Below are 17,664 nucleotides of genomic sequence, written 5' to 3' on the forward strand. Positions count from 1 at the left end.
AGTTGTTTTCCGGGGAGGGGCACTAACCCTCCGCCAACCCTTTTAGGCGCCTTTTACGATAAGCAGGGATACTGGGGGAGTATTCTTGAAAACCCCCCCTACCCCCAGAGTATTTTATTATTATAAATTGATAAACACCACCTACAAGGCATTCAATCTTTTCATTAGTGATTGCAGAGATACAGTATCCTGAAGCGGTAGTATGAATATATTTTACATGTTAGTAACACTACATGTATTTTTGTACTGGGGTGTTGTATATACATATATATATATATATATATATATATAGAGAGAGAGAGAGAGAGAGAGAGAGAGAGAGAGAGAGAGAGAGTTGTACCACCCCACCGGACTAACCACGTTTGAATAACCCACAGGACTGACGAAGGGTTAAAGTGGGTGGAAGTTTGAGTGGACGATAAGTATTATGAGCTGCGATTAAAAAGTAAAATAAGTATTTTTAGGAAGGTTATTTATATGCATCAGATTTACCCTTTGTGTTTAATTAGCCTGAGACACAGTACGCGGCCCAACTAGAGACTTGGAACTTATTACATACTAAGAAATAAAAAAGAATAAAAATAATAATTGTGCCAAAGATATTTTTCTTCTATCTTTTTGGGCAGATTTTTACTATTCACTCAGTAATAATATGTGAAATGACGTATTGGCAAAATACAGTACAGTATCTCAATTCTTGAATACGGTCTTTTTTTCTGACTTGCTCTATCTTTCTTTCGTTCTTCATGTTTTCTTTAATTTCACTTCTTTCGGCTTATTTATTTATTTATTTATTTATTTATTTATTTTTTGCTACTGTACCTGAGGAGACCGTTTGTAGTGACGTAACTCGAAACGAATTTCTTCATCCCTTCAAAACCTGATGTCTCTCTCCAACCTGGAAAAAATCATCTTGAAAAACTAAGGACAAGATAATGAAGAGTAAGGTGAAAGGTAAATCTCGACAGAGTTGGCGCTACAACATCTCTCATTGCAACGAGAATACGGGCATAATTTATAAGTAATATCCTCCGGCAGATATGGCGAATGCAGCCACCACACTGGCCCTCACCCTGCTTGCCGTCAACTTCTGCCTCGGTGTTGCTGCCTATTTTTCTACTGTTGGTGAGTGAGCAGGTCTTAACTCTATAATTATGTCGACACATTTTTGCGTTCTATTCATGTTATTGTCAAATTTTACTTAGCTCAGAGTAAATCCATGTCCGCTACGGAAAAATTCAGGGCTGAATGTAAACCCTCCATTTTGAAAATAAAAAATCCCATAAACTGAAAAAAATCTGTATTATAAATACCAAATATAAGTTAAAGAATTACAGAATTTCAATAATGGTTTCACTAGCTACCAGCTGAATTGCCAAAGGAACATACCTTATTACTATCCATATTTTCTTTTTATCTCCTGGTGATCAATCATTTGAATGTTTTTATTCAGCTCTAGTACTGAAGGAGCAGATCCAGTCTAAATGCAACTCCTCCAGTTCGAAAATTCTTTCTTGAAAAAATCTTGGGGGAGACCATAATTAAGCTTTTAAAAAATCACTGCATTCACGAGGTTAACATCTCAATCCAGGTGTGGATGTTAGGGCAGCAGCGATTGTGGATTTACTGAACGCCATCCTTAAAGCTGCTCCACAACACGGGGACTTTGTTATTCTCATCACTGACAACTGGTCACTGGTAAGGTTATAATAACAAGGTGAAACAATATTGCCTACTGAAAAAATTGTTTCGAATCTAAAAAATCTGTAACGGGTATGGGATTCAATAGTACTGAACACAAATACTGCACAGCAATATAATACTAAAGTTGGTTAAAAAAAACCAAGTGCAATAAAGGACTTTAGCCAAGTGAATAAATAAAGTATATTACAGCACTGGTTACTAAGATAACAATCCAAACTGACACAATGAAAATATTTCATTACTGTAGTGATTTATAACAGCTTGATAATGTACTGTACAGTAGTTGAAGATCTTCATACAATAGGTCAGAAGAGAGTTCACAAATGGTTGCAACAGTACAGTAATTTGATGGGAAAATAAGTAGCAGAAGAAAAATGAGTTTTTCGGTGTCTGCTGCATTGCCAAGGCACGTGACACTACACCTGACCAACAAACCCACATATGCAAAGATTTGTAGAGTTGCAAGTATCATCCATACCAGGGACGGATTACCAGTTATAGGCAAAATGGGCAACTGCCTACCTGGCCACGGCCTGTCACAGGCCATCCAGACATCCAGAGAGGAATATATATACGATTTGGGTGTCCAAATAAGGGCATCACCCATCAGGCCATCAAAAAAGGCCATTATAGGTCATTCCAATATCACACTCGAAAAAACGGAAAAAGAGATCTATATGTTGCAGGTCAACCGTCCGCGTTGCCTACCAGGCCACAGCAAGGTTAATCTGACCCTCATCCTCACGTGATCCCATTGTGTTGATTCAGGTCTGCGGAGGACAAAGTAAGTCATGCACCTACATGGATGTATATAAATAAGGGTGTTTTTGTGTTGGCCTTGATGACCAACATCCTAATATTTTCCACTGAGCGCATGCATCAGTGGATGGAGCTGTGATCAGAGATGTTTGCCGGTGCAGGGAGTTAGATCCGTGTAAGCCAAACATATTCCGTCCAACCAAGTAAAGTGCAACAGAAATGGTGGCCTGTAGGAAGCGAGCTGGAGAGGAACGATGCAGCATGAATACGGAAATAAATTATTATTTTTTATTCATTAATAAACACAGTTACTGATCCCTCCAAAATGATTACGACGACAGGGGAAAAATGGAGAATAATGAACTTCTCACATGCCCCGAAATGGGGATGGCGTTCGATTAAGAGATGACGTTTGGGACTCTAAGCTTAAGAGTGAAGATTTCTCAATTATTTAGAGTTCTTACATACCTGACGTCGCTAACTACAAAATGAAAATAAGAATGGAATGATTCAGTGTGCGCTCTCTCTCTCTCTCTCTCTCTCTCTCTCTCTCTCTCTCTCTCACACACACACACACACACACACACACACACACACACACACACACAGTGAATATATTGGAGGTTCACTGCAACAACTGCATCCACTGAAACACGACATGTATGGAAACCGCCAAAACAGTCAGTCAACTATAAGAGAGAAAGGAATTTCATTACAAAGTCCGACTGGCAAGTAATGAACAGAAAGATGTAAGTAATAAGAACGGTATTCACAGCATTACATCCATATCACCAAAAGTGAAGAATTAAGACTGAACCGTCAACAGTACTGTAGTTTTCTCAAGCAGTGCAAATTTCTCGTGCCTGGCCATGGTACACCGTCCATTTGCTACTCCCAGATGAAATAAAAATGTAAGGGTAAATCATATGAGTACAGCTACTGATACTAGATTTCTTCTGGCGGCAAATACCACTTTCATCATCCTAACTTTTCATCAAAGATCCCCATAATAGAATCTTTCGTAATCTCCATTATTTCAACTTATATTTTATATAAACTATACGAAGTCTCTAGCACATTTATATCCACTATTCTCAATCCTGACATTTCATACTAATACAGTGTCTTGCATCCAATAAAGCATTGTGAACCCGAACACACTCACATGCAGTCCTAACATTTTTTCTTTTCTGTTTCAGACTAAACTAGATTTCTTAAACTCTAGTTCTCTTTTTCCTCACACTCTCATTCTTCTTCATGAATACAGTCTTGAACGTTTTTCATTATTTCAAATATATCCTTTAACTAGCACAAGCCATCCCGAACCCCCCGTTCAAAACAGCCGTTTGTGTAATGGTATCTACATTCATATTCAATCATCGCCATTCATACACAGTGAAGAAGCTGCTAGTAATTCTTTAGAAAACTCTTCCGTTGTTAACTAGAAGTTCAGTTTTATGTATAATGTGTAATATTCGGTTTCCGACCACACAACACCAATTCCACACCCTCTGCAATCACATGTATATCACTTGTCTTTTGCCTTCTGCATTATCCTGGATGCTCTAAAGATGTGTTTGCAGCTTGATCATGTGGCTGAGGTTGCAGCACCGCGAGGTGTAGGTGTGTTCAAAGAAGCAGGGAACATTCAGGATGCCAACGTGACGCAGGCACAACTCTCCCAGGGGATTGGTCAAGCTCGCAAGGTATGTCACTCTCCTGCAGCTGCTGAGACGTACAGGTCACATACATTTCAACTAAGGGAGAAGGGTTACAGTTATACTTCTGACGGAAGTACGTCACTTACGTTATCAATGAGTTGGGCAGATCAGTGAACTAAATAGTACCTGGTGACGTCCCCAGCTACGGCAGGTGTCATGGTCCGTGACGGTGGTGGCAGTGAGCGATGATCCAGTGTTCCTCGCCGTCTTTGCCAAGTGGTCCCTCGAGGGCCGCCTCCTGGTGTGGTCGACGAGGCTCCTTATCCTAACCGACCTCCCAGTTCACCACCTCCACTATATCCACAACACACTTGCCATGACCAACTCCATGCTGCTTCAGTGTACTTATGATCCATCACTCAGGTTAGAGCTAAATATGCATGGTACTCTCAGGATGATAGTCCTGCAAGAGGCAAATCAGTAACCTGTATTAAATAATGTGTAAATAATAACTCTTGTCGTTATTGTTTACATCTTTTTATCTTTTTCTAACGCTTTATTAATGGATCAGTAACGAGCAGAATGTCCCTTTTACAGTAAGCATCCTTGACGAAGTAATGCCAAATACCAAGGATACGTTGAATTATTAACCTAGCAACATGTTTGGTGCATTTCCTGAAGAGATTAGTTTAGAAATGTTTAGACAGCATTCATAAATAATGCACTTTAATAAAGACAAAAATGAATATGAACTTGTGATCTGCGTATATTTCACTGTTTCATTTGTCTGTGAATCTGATACATGCTTAACTGTTCACTTTTTCACCGTTTTTTTGCATTAGGTTTCCAGTGTTCTTGTGTACTATGCAAGCTGCTGGGCACGATAATCACAACATTTTCTTTTTTATTTCAGAGTTAAAATTTACATTCAGCTGCCCTATAGTCAGCCAGGAACTCAACCAGTGACTGTAGCCACCTGGTCACCTGGCAAAGGATTTGTCATGAAATCCTCGACCTCATTTTATTTTGAAAAATTTTCCAGGTAATATATTTTTATGAGATATTACTGTTTAACTGCGAAGAGCATATTAGTTTGACTCTACGTAGATTTTTACTTATCTAATTAAATGACTGAAATTTATGCAGGCAACACAATCAGTGGTTTGTTTTGACGTAAGAAGATGAAGAATGTATGGCTTTACCCAGAAGGCCTTAGCCCATATTTTTATCTTACTGAGGATTCTTCATGTATCTACAGTAGCACAGTCGAATGGACGCTGAGGAAGGAACCACGCCTAGTAACTTTTCCCGAGCGTTATTGGCGCGTAGATGTAATAGTTTCGTTAGGAAACCTAGGTTTTTAGATGTACAAAATGCTGAGATTTCTCAAAAACACATCCAAATTTGAATAGGGTGATTATTATGAATCATTTTGATGGCTATATGTTAAAACTGCAGGGTAGGTCACTTCGGTAGCTGATGTATCAAACAAATGGCATGAATGGAAAGATGTCTGTAGGAGTCTCATGCAACAATCAAGAATTAGGTAAAACCGATAGTCTCAGTCCTGAGAGAATTCTAAGTAAATCTAAGTAGTGGGCCAAATGTTTACACGTACAGTTTTCATGTTGGGTTTTAACCTATAGAATGTTGAAGTGTTGAATTTTATTGCTGAATCGTACAGTACCAGAGAACAGTTAGAACCAGAGACAAAAATTATTTTATAAAGTAACTAAGAACGGAGGATTACACGTTTTTCTCTTGGAACGCCCAGTCAGTAATGGTTCACTTCAGATCTTCGCTGGACCACCGCTAATTGATTTTTTTTTAATTGGTATGGATGGAAGGAAACAAATCTCTAGGAACCCAGTTAAGTACTAGTCTCAGAGCGGAATAAGTTTTAAGAGAATTATGAAAGTTGCATGCAGGGTCGTTTACAATTAATGCTATGTGTTCATAGTGAGTTTAACCTACAGTATGCTAAAAATTGTTTATATTTATTGTAGAACTGTATTATGCCAGTCGTTACAAAGAGAACAAAGCGACTGGATGAATATTTCACGGTTAGAACCAGAGTAAAAAAAAAAAAAATAGAAAGTCACTGAGAATGGCGGATGAGGCTTTTCTCGCTCAGCTCTGCAATGATTTTGGACATTTTGAAAGCAGTCTTATATAGCCACTATAAATTCCATTGTTATTATCCCGATATGTATACGAAGTAAGGATAATGCTCAACATGCCAGCCCCAATAAAGTATTGTTACTGGGAAAAAATGAAAGTTAGAGGTGTGAACAGAGGGTTTTCATGTCAGATGAAAGTTTTGCTTTCAAGGCTTTTTTTTTTTTTTTTCCCGCATGGGCAGTGGAGAAAATCAAGTACATTTTATGGACACTAACCTGCCAAAGGCTCCGGTGCCTTATATAGATGAGAGGTTATGTTGAACAATTGCGGTTATATGTCCTCACAGTTAGCGTCTAAGTAAACACCCAGAGCAGCGCTAAACAACATTTTTACCAACTAACCTGTATTTCTCTTGGGCTCCATGTCAGTTCGTGCTTAGCTCGCCGACTTAACACACAAAATACCAAAATTTTCGCTGATTTATCCTCACAGCTGGTATTAGAAATCTTACCCAATCGCCAAAAAGTTGCAATTGTTCTACCTCACACACATACACACACACACACACACACGAATATTCATCATTTCAGGCTCTCCTTCAACAATGTGAAGTAAAAATTCAGTTTTTCTATGGCCAGCTACCATTGCTGCATTCCATATGTGCGAAACAATCTGATACGACCGAGAGTGTACTGTATATTTGCCATAAATTGGCCTCAGACACGACGAAAGTGACTCAGTTGAAAACATAACATTCCCTCCATTCACATTTGTTCTACAGTACTATCTATCTATTGCCAGACGCCTTAATCCAGTAAGGGGTGGCCACAAACAAACCGCCTCTATGTCGCTCTGTCCCGCGCCATTTCACTGCCCTGCTCCCAGCTCACACCCCCCTCTCTCATATACCTTTCCACTCCATCCCTCCATCTCATCCTTGGCCTCCCCCTCCCTCTCTCCTCCTCCACCTCACTCACATACACTCTCATTGTCGGTCTCTCACTCTTCATCCTCTCCACATGGCCAAACCACCTTAATGTGTTTCTCCTAACGCTTCCTATCACATCCACATCCACACCACAACACTCCTTCACTTCCTCATTTGTCAGTCTTTTCCATGTGACCCCACATGCTACTCTCAAATAACTCATTTCCACTGCTCTCACTCTTGACTACTGTCCCTCCAACAAGTCCAAGCTTCACTTCAATACGTTAGAGTTGGTATCACAATACTGTCATGTAGTAACTTTTTCACTTCCATGCTCACTTCCCTGTTTCTTATCACTGCTTTCAAGGAACTAGCAACCTTTCTTCCCTGCTGCACCCATTCAAGCACTTCACCCTCCAAACTTCCATCCATTCTCATCACACTACCCAAGCACTTAAACGCACTCACTTTCTCGATTTCCTCCCCATCTAATCTCACTGTACATTCACTGACTTCACTTCTCTCGAAGACCATCACTTTACTCTTCCTTACATTCACCTTTAGATTCCGTTTCTTACACACTCTCCCAGATTCATCCACCAAGCCTTGCAGCTCCCCTTCGTCATCACTTAACAACACAGTATCATCTGCAAACAACAGTACAGGGAGTTTCCAAATACTGCCCTCTCTCACTAGGGCCGCTCCAACATCCACTGTCCTACCTTGTATCACTTTTATAACCCCATCCATATACAGAATGAACAACCGTGAACACTTTCATTTCCACTGTGTGCTTCCAAACCAACAGTTATACCTTTATGGTTCAGTATAAACTATTTTTTCGACTCAGTTTCGTGCACTTTCTGGCCAATACTGCACATATTTCCTGACACTGCTGTCCCCAACATCCAGTAACCAAATTCCGTTTCATGACGGAACCACTTATGTGTACAGTGAAATACATTCAGCTCTACATATAAATATACTGCCAATGCTCCAGAGTATTTGTAAATCCCTAGCAATAAATCCGCAGTACACAATTAGGCGAAATAAAGTATCCAGCGATAGATGGCACAACGAGTTAAAGGTCTAAACTGCCACGATGAGGAGCAGAAAAGAGATTGCCTGCATGAGCAGAAAGCAGGTAGTCCTACATTCAAGCTGTCAAATATATTAAATCGCTGCTGATAACTGACTTATTTGGCAACTGGGTGCAAGATCCGTTACAAAATTTCAAGCTCAACTACCACAACATAACTTGGAAATTGCAACCCCACGCAACGACGGGTGTGGGTCCCTCAGTGAAATGTTTTCCGTTGTGTGTTGGGCCTCAAGTGTGTTATTAAAGTACATATTTGTTCATTATTTGAATACTAGAATTCCTCTTTACCTCATCACTTCTATGACGTATATCGTGTATTTTTTCCAGTTAGAGCCCCCACAAACTCCTGAAAGCTGCCAGTGTTCGCCGGATCACTAAATAGCGTGGGGTCACAGTCCACTGAGAGCTGGCGTACCTTCCTTTCAAAAAATTCCTATCGGGATTATTACTCATGCATAAAGCATTATACCAGTATTTATTTTCCTCTTAGCTATTTTACTGATGCTCTAAATGAGATTTACGCGGAAAAGTTCTCCACAGAGTTTGTTAAAAGCCATGAAAGCTTATTGTGTTTTTTGCATTCAGCACATTTTTACCAAGTGTTATGAATCTCATGTGTTCGAGAAATTTTTCATACAGTTTCCAAAGATCGTAATCTTTCATTTGGCAAATTCTGATATGATTCTATCCATTTTACACTTAATAATAGTTTGAATTGTACAGCCGAAATCTTAATTGGCCGAGATCGGCGACCCGAGTTTTAAAAGGCACGGTATTCCTCTTGCTTTGAGAAAACGTCTCATTTCTGCTACAGTCTATTTTTCCACATATCTTTTAGCTGCGCAGTCGACCATGGCGCTATATTTTCCGGATTTATCGGTTAATTTCAAAAGGCGCAGGCGTCAGGAGGGGTGTGTACACATCATCAGTGCCGCTTTGGGCCCCCAGTAGCAGGCACACAACCTACGCGCATCCACATGAGCTCAGTGAGTTCATAACATCTTCGATTGTTTAAGAACCATATTTCCTTCATTTGTTATGTAAGATACAATATCGTTATATTCATATACCATTTTTTCTTACAGATGTACATTCACCACCGAAAAACATGACAATGATCAATACTCAGGGAACATAATACTCGTTATGTAGACTGTCCCTAAACTGAGATGGACACAACTTTTCGTTTCTATTTTGAAATCGAAGCCATTTTTTCTCTAGTATTATATGTAGATCGTGGTAGGTGGTGGCGACCATCATCCACTCACTTGATGTAGTGCTGCCTACTTCTTCCTTAGCCTTTATCATTCTTTTTCTGTGCCTGCCCTCCTCTCTTCCTATTTTTCCCATCTTTCCTGTCACTTCTTATTGCTTTTCATTCCTTTACAGGTGGCTTTACATTGAGTGACAAGCCTAATGGTTTCCTGTAAGCCAAGACACCATTTACAACGCTGAGTGGTAACCATATAACCAAACCATACGTGCTCCCTATGTGTCAACAAGTGGGTTGGTGGAGGGTTAGTGCCCCTCCCCATAAAACAAATAACTCTAAGACAAATGGTCACCCATTATGGGATTATGATGTCTGGCAATAGATAGATTGATAGATTATATGTAGATAAATCAACAAATATCCTATTTTCAGCTGAGTAACACAAAAATTGTATAACAGAGGGTAATTCAAGTTGACCCCACTTTTGCATTTCACATTAAGTAATCTTGTGAGTGGTGGCATCTTTTTCCAGTTTGTGGGGGGCTCCTATTCCAGAGGCTTCTTGCAACTTAAGAGAACTTTATGAAATGGATAGATTGAATATAGTCGTCTGCTTACGATTTCAGGATGAACACCTTGATCGAACTGAATGAACAGTAAGCATTTGAACCTAGCATAATGAACAAAAGACTATTATGGCATCAGACTGAAGAAAGGAGGGGTTACAGTGATGGTTAAAATCATCAACACGTAAAAGTTTATTTTTCTTTTACCCAAGGTTAAGCCATCGTCCCCGCGTGGTGGTGTCAAGGGTGCTGACAAGAATTGATGCCCCTGTGACCATCGACGACCCAGATTACCCTGGGGAGAAGAAGGTCATCGGCCTTAACAAGAAAAACAACATGATAGAGACTATTGCTGCTAATATGAACTTCTCGTAAATATCCTTGGAGCCTAATTTTTAGATAGAATGAATGATGTATGACTGGATGTGTTGTATGTTTCTGTTGTCAGTGTCGCTTTCATGATTCCTACTAGCGTCTCTGTATCTTACTCATGCAATTTATTAGCATCTGATAATACTGATAATGATTTTCATGTAGTACAATTTGCTGTTAACCCAATATATGAAGGATTATTTTCCTTTATGATTTTGTTTTTTCACAGATAATTGCATCAAATTTATGTACTATAACCATGAATCTTCACAGCAACAAATTCATTACGCATTCCAGAATTAAATATGTGGAACCAGGTGACGGGCAGTGTGGGAAGATTGACAGTGACGGGGAATGGACGGGCATGATAGGGATGGTGTACCGACAGGTGAGACATATTAACCCTTAACTGCTGGGGTCCATACATAGCATGGAACTGATAGATTCACTGACGGATCAGGATTCGACCTTCCAATCAGTGTTTGAATGCAGGAGTGTTCTAAGGCTGGCTGTTGATTTCTTGGCTTTGAGTTTCTACTGTAGAGCACAGTGCCCACCAAACCCCAGTTTCATGTTGGCTTTGGTTATGGAAGGTTATGTTATATTACTCTAATCCCTCCCCCACAAGCACTCTAAAATTCTTCCCTTACTCCATCACGTCCGGCATATATTTCTGCTAACCCTTCTCCCAGTCGGGCATTTCTGAGAAAATCGTCTTTTTTAAAACCTTCATATCTCAGCTAATACTTAACCAAAAAGGAAATACTAAGTGTCTTAATACTCATCAATCCTTCGCTTTCAAGCTGATCACCCTAGATGGTCAGTGACATGCGTGTAGTCAGAGACAGTGAGTGGGGAAAGGGAACAATTTTTGTTGTTTTTTAGCCCATGTCCGTATGCATGGCGGAGGGACGGTGACACAAATAAGGCTTACACTAGCCCTCCACAATAATTAACACTTCTAGAAGACCGCAGTCCACCACAAACACCATTTCCATGTAGGTTTGTCAAAAGTGTGGTGTGATAGCTGTTGTGAGTCCAGTAACCATAGCAATGACCTTGAGGCGGGCTGCTTCAGGTAAAGGCGCGTGAGCCTGCTTGACTCACCACCGCTCTACCATTCCACCACCACTGCCTTACACACACACACACACACACACACACACACACACGGAGATTTATGTTTGACTTGCATTGTCGCTTAATTCTAGCACCACTGTGCCACTAGAAGTCTGGGTATTACAGTACAACAGCTACTACAAATACTACTATTGCTACTACTACTACAACTACCACTACTACAACTACTACTACTAGTAGGTAAATAAAGTAAGTAACATTTTTTTAATTGCCAATAAGAGAACATAATACATACCGGTATGTCAATACAATACGAAGTAAGAAGCGGCACAGTCTGCCTTGGCATACATGATGGTGGTTATGTTGTTTCTTTGATTTAGTACAGGCAAATACACAAATCTAATATCCAGTATTATATATACATACACACATATTACATATTACACATTACATATGCATGCACACATATACACATATATAGATATACACATATACATACACATGCCCAAAAGTCATTAGCATATAACTCTTACTTAAAATCAAAAACATCTGAATCACTCTCCCAATTTAAAATTGCTAAAAATCATGCAAAAGCTGTATTAAATCTAAATCAAACTTTCTTTAAAAGCAAGCATCAAAACTACTTAACAACCCCTAATAACAATAGAATATTCTGGTCAACTCTTAATTCTTTCAATAATAACTTTAACAAGTCATCTTCCATTCCCCCACTAAAATCTTCAGAGGGCGACATTACAAATGACCCACGTGGGAAAGCAGATATCCTTGCCAGTACCTTTGCCAGAAACTCTACCATAGACGATACCAGCCAGAATGTCCCAGTACTGGAACTTGATTCTCCCAAAATTGCCCCACTTAAAATACAGACAAGATACGTAAAATCCATCCTAGACAATTTACCTACCAACAAAGCTCCAGGCCCCGATGGAATTCCGCCAATTGTTTTGAAAAAGTGTTCCCCTGAACTTGCCTCTGTCCTAGCTAAATTATTCAGACTATGCATACATACTTCTTTATTCCCAAATTCATGGAAAGAAGCCAATATCCACCCAGTTCCGAAGAAAGGAAGTTCGTCTGACCCCTCCAATTACAGACCAATAGCTGTCACATATTCTCTTGGTAAGGTATTTGAAACTTTAATTAATAAGCACATTGTTAAACATCTTGAATCCAACAACTTAATTAGTGATAGACAATATGGTTTTCGCCACGAAAGATCCACCATTGACATACTCAATCTCTTAACTCATACCATTCATCAATCAATTGATCGTTTTGAAGAAACTCATGCAGTAGCTCTTGATATCTCTAAAGCTTTCGACAGAGTATGGCACAGTTCCCTGCTGTCCACATTCCCTTGCTATGGACTAACGTCTTTTGTTCCTTTAATTTCTTCATATCTTAGTGACAGGAAAATAAGAGAAAAAGTAGATGATACTGTATATATTCCAATTTCCACTCAATTAACGCCGGCATGCCGCAGGGATCAGTTCTGGTGCCATCCCTATTTCTGGTTCATATTAATGATCTCTTATCTGTCACCCACAATCCCATTCACTCATATGCAGATGACTCAACACTACATAGTTCATTCACACTCAGATATCTATTTACAAAGTCTAATATCTCCACCTCTCAACTCAGTACAGCCATCTCCATAAATCAAGATCTATCTACAATCAATGAATGGGGACAAAACAACCTTGTCTCTTTTAATGCTAGTAAAACTAAATATATACAGTTTACTAATAGACAGATATTGCCAGATTCGTACATTACCTTCAGTGCTACTAATATTCTCATCTCCAAAAGTATTGAAATTCTTGGCGTCTCACTTAACAGTGCTCTCAGCATCACTTGCTAAAACCGCCTCAAAGAAACTTGGATTATTGTACAGAGTCTGTAACTTCTTCGCTGATGAGCAGTTAGCTATAATTTATAGGAGTCATGTGCGCTCTCAGCTTGAATATTGCTCACCCTTGTGGAATGGTTGTGGAGAGGTTGCATTAAGACAACTAGACAAAATTCAGAACAAAGCTGTTAAAATCATTAACAACCCTGCCATTACATATAAACTACCTCCCCTGCAAGTAAGAAGGAATGTTGCCTCCCTTGCATTATTTTACAGATTTTTTTTTGGCAAATCCTCAGACGAAGTTGCGTACATGGTGCCACCTCTCCATGCCTTCCCTCGTGCTACACGGGCATCTGGTAGCACTCATGACTGGAAAGTCACTCAGTCATATTGCAGAACTTCTGCCTATCAGAATTCTTTCATTCCCCGAGCTGCATCTCTCTGGAACTCGCTTCCCCAGAGTTGTTTCTCTCCAAATTTCAACCCACAACTGTTCAAGTCTACCTGTTACAGATATTTCATGAACAGAGGACACCAGTAATCTGGTGTATGGATTATTTTTTTTTTTACTCATTTGTTTTTCCTTCCTCCGTTCTGTTATTTATTTAAAAAAAAATAAACATGCACACACATACACACATATATACATACATAAATACTCTAGCATTACCCAGAAATTACGAACATCGAAGAGTAAATAAAAAAACTTTAATTTTCCTTTCAAATGAAGATCTATTACATGAGTTAATAAGATCCTTTATATTTGCAGGCAGACAGTTCCATAACTGAGGACCGGTACATAGTATGCTATTTTTAAAAAGAACTGTTCGAAATTGTGGACATATGAGATTAATGTTATTCCCTCTAGTGTTATGAATAGTGTTTACTAATGTAAAAACTTTATTTCCTGAGCAGTGTTTGATATCATCAAAAACAAATAACAAAAGAAATTATTTATGAACAAATTGAAACTTGAGCAGTTTTGCAGACATAAATATGTCGTCAGTGGAGTCAAATTTACCCTTAAAATATATGCATCTCAGAATTTTCTTCTGTGCTGCTACACTTCTGTTTAAGAATGATGGCCAGGTACAGTCCCACACAGACACACAGTAGATAAGTTGAGGGTAACATAAAGTATAATATATGCTAATCATAGCTTCGGTGGTAATCTGATAACGGATCCTATATAGTACACTGCACATTTTTTATAGTTTCGTACATACTGTGCTGCATTAATATGACAACTCCAGTTTAAATTTTCATCGATACAGATGCCAAGAAACTTTGTGTTGTCAACCCGTTTTATTATTTCTAATATCAAAGGAGGCATACTGTTTTTCATAAGACGATTTTGAAAGAAAATTTATTAGTTTTGGTCACATTTAACTATAGTTTATTACATTTAACCCACTTAACAATTGAATTTAACTCTCTGCTCGAATCAGTGTGTACGAAGGTAATATTCTTATCTGCTAATAGAAGATTGGTGTCATTAGCATATATAACAAACTTGAAATTGGAGCTAGCACAACTTATATCATTAATATAGATAAGGAACAAAATAGGGCCCAAAACTGATCCCTGAGGTACTCCTTTTGATATACAGTAGATTTAAAAGAAGAATACTTAGAATTACAATAGACTACTTGTGACCAATTACTGATGTAGTTCTTAAATAGCTGCAGTGGTACACCTCTAATCCCAACATGTTTTAATTTGTCAATTAATATATGATGGTTCCAGGAATCAAAAGCTTTGGATAAATCAATAAGCACCACTGCAACATAAAACTTTTCTTCCAAATACTCGTATACATTTTTAACAAATTGCAGCACAGCCGACTCTGTAGATCGATTCCGCCGAAATCCAAATTGACTATCACTGAGTAAATTATTATTTTCAATATAGTTAGTAAGAGGAATGCAGATGACTTTTTCAATTATTTTACTGAACGCCAAAAGCACTGAAACTGGACAATAGTTGTTGATATCATCCTTACTACCAGACTTATGCAAGGAAGGGGAACCACTTTGGCCATTTTTAGTTTATCTGGAAAAATCGCTCTGCGAAATGGAAGGTTAATTATATGCGCAATTGGAGTTGAAATTGTTGTCGAGTTGTGCATCAATAATTTAGGAAGAAATTCATCATAACCAGCAGCTGTGGGTGTTAATGCTTTTAAGTAGTGTTCAGTTTCAATATTATTTACGGGAGAAAGATACATTAAGAAGTTAGGTGGGTTTTGTATATACTTTAGATATGCGGTTTCGTTACTTGTGTTAGAGGAGGATACGTTTCCAAAATTTAGAAAATTGTTGTTGAATGCACTGGCTATATCATTAGAATGGGGTTTTAAGTTAATTGTGTGTTTATCTACAATACTACTGTCTCTGCCAAGTAGAGAATTAATAGTCTTCCAGTGAGATTTTGGATTACCTTGGTTATCTTTTAATTTATCCTTATACTCTAACTATTCTATCTATAGCCCGACACCCTTATCTCGCAAAGGGTGGCCGCAGACAAAACACCTCCAAGTCGCTGTCATCCACCATTTGACTACCCTCCTCCCAACTCACCCCACCTCCCTCATATACCTCTCAGCTCCATCCCTCCTACTCATCCTCGGTCTACCCCTCCCTCTCCCTCCCTCCACCTCACCTACATCCACCCTCTTAGTCAGTCTTTCATACCGTATTTTAAGCAGCCTTAAAAATACATGTTAACTTATTTCGGTATGATTTGTATATTTTCCCTTATGTTATTGGCTATTTTTTAGCCAATCTTTCTAGTCTGTGTTTTTTTCTTTAATACTCTTTTTTTAGTGTTAAAGTGATACATGGATTTTGCTCATTCTTGTTATATATATTAAGGGATTTTAATGTAAAATGTTTTTGGAATAAGACATTGAAGCTATCATAAAAATAGTTGTATGCTTTATTTGAGCATCGAGACTCAAGTACATTGGACCAACTTAAATGAGACAGCTCTCTACTGAAATTGTCAGTTGAGGCATTTGTTATAATCCTTGCATGAATATACGAGTACTTCGGGGCATTTTTATTTACGTTTTTAAGATTAAACTGGGCAATTATGGGAAAATGATCTGATATATCTGTATGTATTATGAAGTTAGCTTTATTTAATTCCGCTGTTGAAGACCAAACATGATCAATAAGTGTGGCAGTTGTGTCTGTTACTTGAGTATATTATGAAGTTAGCTTTATTTAATTCCGCTGTTGAAGACCAAACATGATCAATAAGTGTGGCAGTTGTGTCTGTTACTTGAGTAGGTTTTGAAGTGAGAGGTACTAATGAATTAGAATACATCAAGTTTATGAACTCAGTCACAAATACATATTCATTGTGCTTCAAAAGATTGAGATTCCAATCACCGAAGAAATTTACCCCGTGGTATATTTTAGTATAAATATTTCTTAATAATTCATTTAGAGTATTTTTAAAAAGTTGCTTATTACCACTAGGGGGGTCTCTAAAAACAAGCAAGAGGTATACATTTTGGCTCGCTTCACACGAGCAGTTTTTTCCCGCGCGGTAGTATGGCCGCGCGGGTGGGTGTAGGAGAGGCATGTCTTCACACTAGCGTTTTTTTCCCCGCGCGGTTCGTATGCAGCAGTGCACAGAATACCTCTCAGTTTGTCGGTGTTTGCTCGAGATGGAGGACGTAAAGAAGAGAGTGATTTATGTGTACTTAATGAACAAGGTGTTAAAAAAGAAGAGACAACGTAAATGGTGGACCCACCCAATAAACAGCTCTAGGCTCCTTCAAGGAGCATTCTACACGATATATTCTGAGCTGAAAGCTGATGAAGAAAAGTTCTTCAATTATTTTCGCATGTCATCTCCTACATTTGAAGAACTTGTGAGAAAACTGAAAGATGGTATTATAAGGCAAGACACAGTTATGAGATCATCCATTTCTCCTGAAGAAGCTGTTGCACTGACTGTGAGGTAAGTGTAAGTGTAAGGTAAATGACAGCAGAAGAGCAGCACACCACCTCTGCCACAGATGAACCACGACTGCCGCTCGGGGAAAAACCGCCTGTCTGAAGGGCTCCATAGACTTCTAGAGTATTCCAAACCGCCTGCTGCCGCACGGGTTGGTAGTGCGCGCGGCTGGTAAATCATTGCCGTGTGGGAATTAAGCCGCGCGGGCAGCGTGTGAAGGGCCTCATTGAACTTCATTTATTTCTAAACCGCGCGGGAAAACCGCGCGGGAAAAAACCGCTCGTGTGAAGCTAGCCTTTGTCTCTAACTGTAT

The 17,664-nt window shown here is 39.0% G+C and overlaps 1 protein-coding gene across 1 annotated transcript in view; it reads left to right on the top strand.

The window, feature by feature from the left end:
- Positions 1 to 1,040: 1,040 nt before the first annotated feature.
- The window catches only part of LOC145402707 (uncharacterized), a 68,022-nt gene continuing 51,398 nt past the window's right edge, over positions 1,041 to 17,664 (top strand). Inside the window, exons 1-7 of the mRNA XM_080274678.1 lie at positions 1,041 to 1,125; positions 1,592 to 1,698; positions 4,047 to 4,169; positions 4,327 to 4,547; positions 5,038 to 5,166; positions 10,267 to 10,425; positions 10,724 to 10,814. Coding sequence (XP_080130804.1) covers positions 1,041 to 1,125; positions 1,592 to 1,698; positions 4,047 to 4,169; positions 4,327 to 4,547; positions 5,038 to 5,166; positions 10,267 to 10,425; positions 10,724 to 10,814 — 915 coding nt within the window. The remainder of the gene's footprint in view (positions 1,126 to 1,591; positions 1,699 to 4,046; positions 4,170 to 4,326; positions 4,548 to 5,037; positions 5,167 to 10,266; positions 10,426 to 10,723; positions 10,815 to 17,664) is intronic.

The sequence above is a fragment of the Coenobita brevimanus genome, chromosome 58 (assembly GCF_032717465.1).
Source record: "Coenobita brevimanus isolate Jiangsu-jjx chromosome 58, ASM3271746v2, whole genome shotgun sequence".
Taxonomy (NCBI): Eukaryota; Metazoa; Arthropoda; class Malacostraca; order Decapoda; family Coenobitidae; genus Coenobita; species Coenobita brevimanus.